General features: G+C 36.0%; 1 protein-coding gene across 1 annotated transcript; it reads left to right on the top strand.

Annotated features, from left to right (window-relative positions):
* The first annotated feature begins 294 nt into the window (after positions 1-294).
* LOC104788993 (uncharacterized) lies at positions 295-1,213 on the top strand. The gene is made up of 4 exons (XM_010514749.1): positions 295-525; positions 699-775; positions 845-884; positions 1,094-1,213. The coding sequence occupies exons 1-4, from the start codon at positions 295-297 to the stop codon at positions 1,211-1,213; spliced, it is 468 nt and encodes a 155-aa protein (XP_010513051.1).
* The last annotated feature ends 285 nt before the right edge of the window (positions 1,214-1,498 follow it).

The following is a 1,498-nucleotide window of genomic DNA, read 5'->3' as shown; positions in this document are numbered from 1 at the left end:
CGGGTTTTATGTGCAAGCTTATCTTATACTGTTATTAACAACAACATATATATAAGAAAGAAATTAAAAAAAAAAAAAAAAAACTATATGAGGTCAAAAGAAAAAAAAAAACTATATAAGTCGTAATTGCACCAAAAGAGGAGTAATGGGATACTTGTAAACCTACTTTATATCATAAATTCAATCTCTTCGTCTTTATATTCCTTGTGAAGCAAGCTTTTTGTTTTCGTTAGTTTCTTCAAACATCCGTTATCAAATAAAAGTGACTTCAATCTCCTTCCACGCACTAGAGTCATGGCAATGCAGCAGGCGATTAGCATCGGAAGAACCCGAGGAGGTCTGAGTTATCGCTTACTTTCTTGCGGGAAGTACAAATCTCTCAACCATGTCGACACATTAGGAAATATTAAGGTTCTAGAGGCGATCAACGTACCCTCGACACAAGCGGAGGCATTAACCGGCACCATCACCGGTGGCTTGGAGTCGGTGATGGAGAAGGTCAAAGCCGACATCGCCAAATCCGAGGCAACTCTTCTTTTCCCAAACATTCGTTAACTAGCTTTCTACTATTCTCAATATTACAGGATGGATATGTAGAGATGCATGTTTTCTTGCATATCTCTTGCAAGCATTGTGAACTTAATTATCCTTAGAAATTTCCAACCTAATTAAGTGTCCTTCATTGTCTTTTTGTGCAGGAGTATCAATCAGCTCGTGTTGCAGTAGAGGTTCGAAAACTGCAAGCCGATATTGATAAGATGCGAACCGACCGGAGGTATTTGACTCGCTGTTTAATTTTTGTTTTGTCCCATTTAAACTAATTAGACCTTTGATTTTGAAACAGGTGTGATCATGATATAAACATAAACAACAAAATTGAGCAGGTATAGGTTTTGTTAATATTGTTTTTGTTTTTGCACTTGTTTATTTGAATATTGGCGAGTTAAAGACTAGAAGTTGCTAGTGTTTTAATGACATTATCAAATACCCGAACGATAGAAAATTTCCTCTATTCATTCAGCTTACACTTGTGACTTTAGGTTAGTAAAATCGGAAATCAGAATGAACTAATTATATGTTTTGGGCGTTTCAGGGTTTTGATGAGTTGAAAGCTGAGTTCAAAGCAACAAAATATGAAGTCGTGAAGGTTGCTATATATACATTGGCTTCTGTGGCAGTAGCTGGGTCGGGCATGTTTTGCTTGATGTCATAGTAGACACGATCTTGGATCTTTGGAAAGAATCGAAAATTTTATTAGGGACGAACCATAACATATCCGCAACTAGATTAATGACTCGTGGACTTTTTTGGTTTTGTGCTTTTTTATTGACATTGGTTTTATGCTTTTGAAAAGTGATATTTTTCACTTACATTGTTAATAATAACTCATTAATTAACTCCATTGTACTTCCGGTGCCATCACCTTAGTCCAATTGCATTAGCATGCAATAGGAAGTCCACTTTTAAAGCAGCATGAATGCAATAGTAATATTGTGAA

The sequence above is a fragment of the Camelina sativa genome, chromosome 5 (genome assembly GCF_030686135.1).
Source record: "Camelina sativa cultivar CO46 ecotype springtype chromosome 5, ASM3068613v1".
In the NCBI taxonomy this organism is placed as follows: domain Eukaryota; kingdom Viridiplantae; phylum Streptophyta; class Magnoliopsida; order Brassicales; family Brassicaceae; genus Camelina; species Camelina sativa.
The sequence above is the reverse complement of the archived record's forward strand: the minus strand, read 5'-3'. Positions and strand labels throughout refer to the sequence as shown.

Excerpts from the sequence above, each read along its gene's own strand:
- LOC104788993 (XM_010514749.1), top strand. The coding sequence starts at position 295 with ATGGCAATGCAGCAGGCGATTAGCATCGGAAGAACCCGAGGAGGTCTG. Across the intron at positions 776-844 it reads AAGATGCGAACCGACCGGAG|GTGTGATCATGATATAAACA; the intron begins GTATTTGACTCG and ends ATTTTGAAACAG. Across the intron at positions 885-1,093 it reads TAAACAACAAAATTGAGCAG|GGTTTTGATGAGTTGAAAGC; the intron begins GTATAGGTTTTG and ends TGGGCGTTTCAG.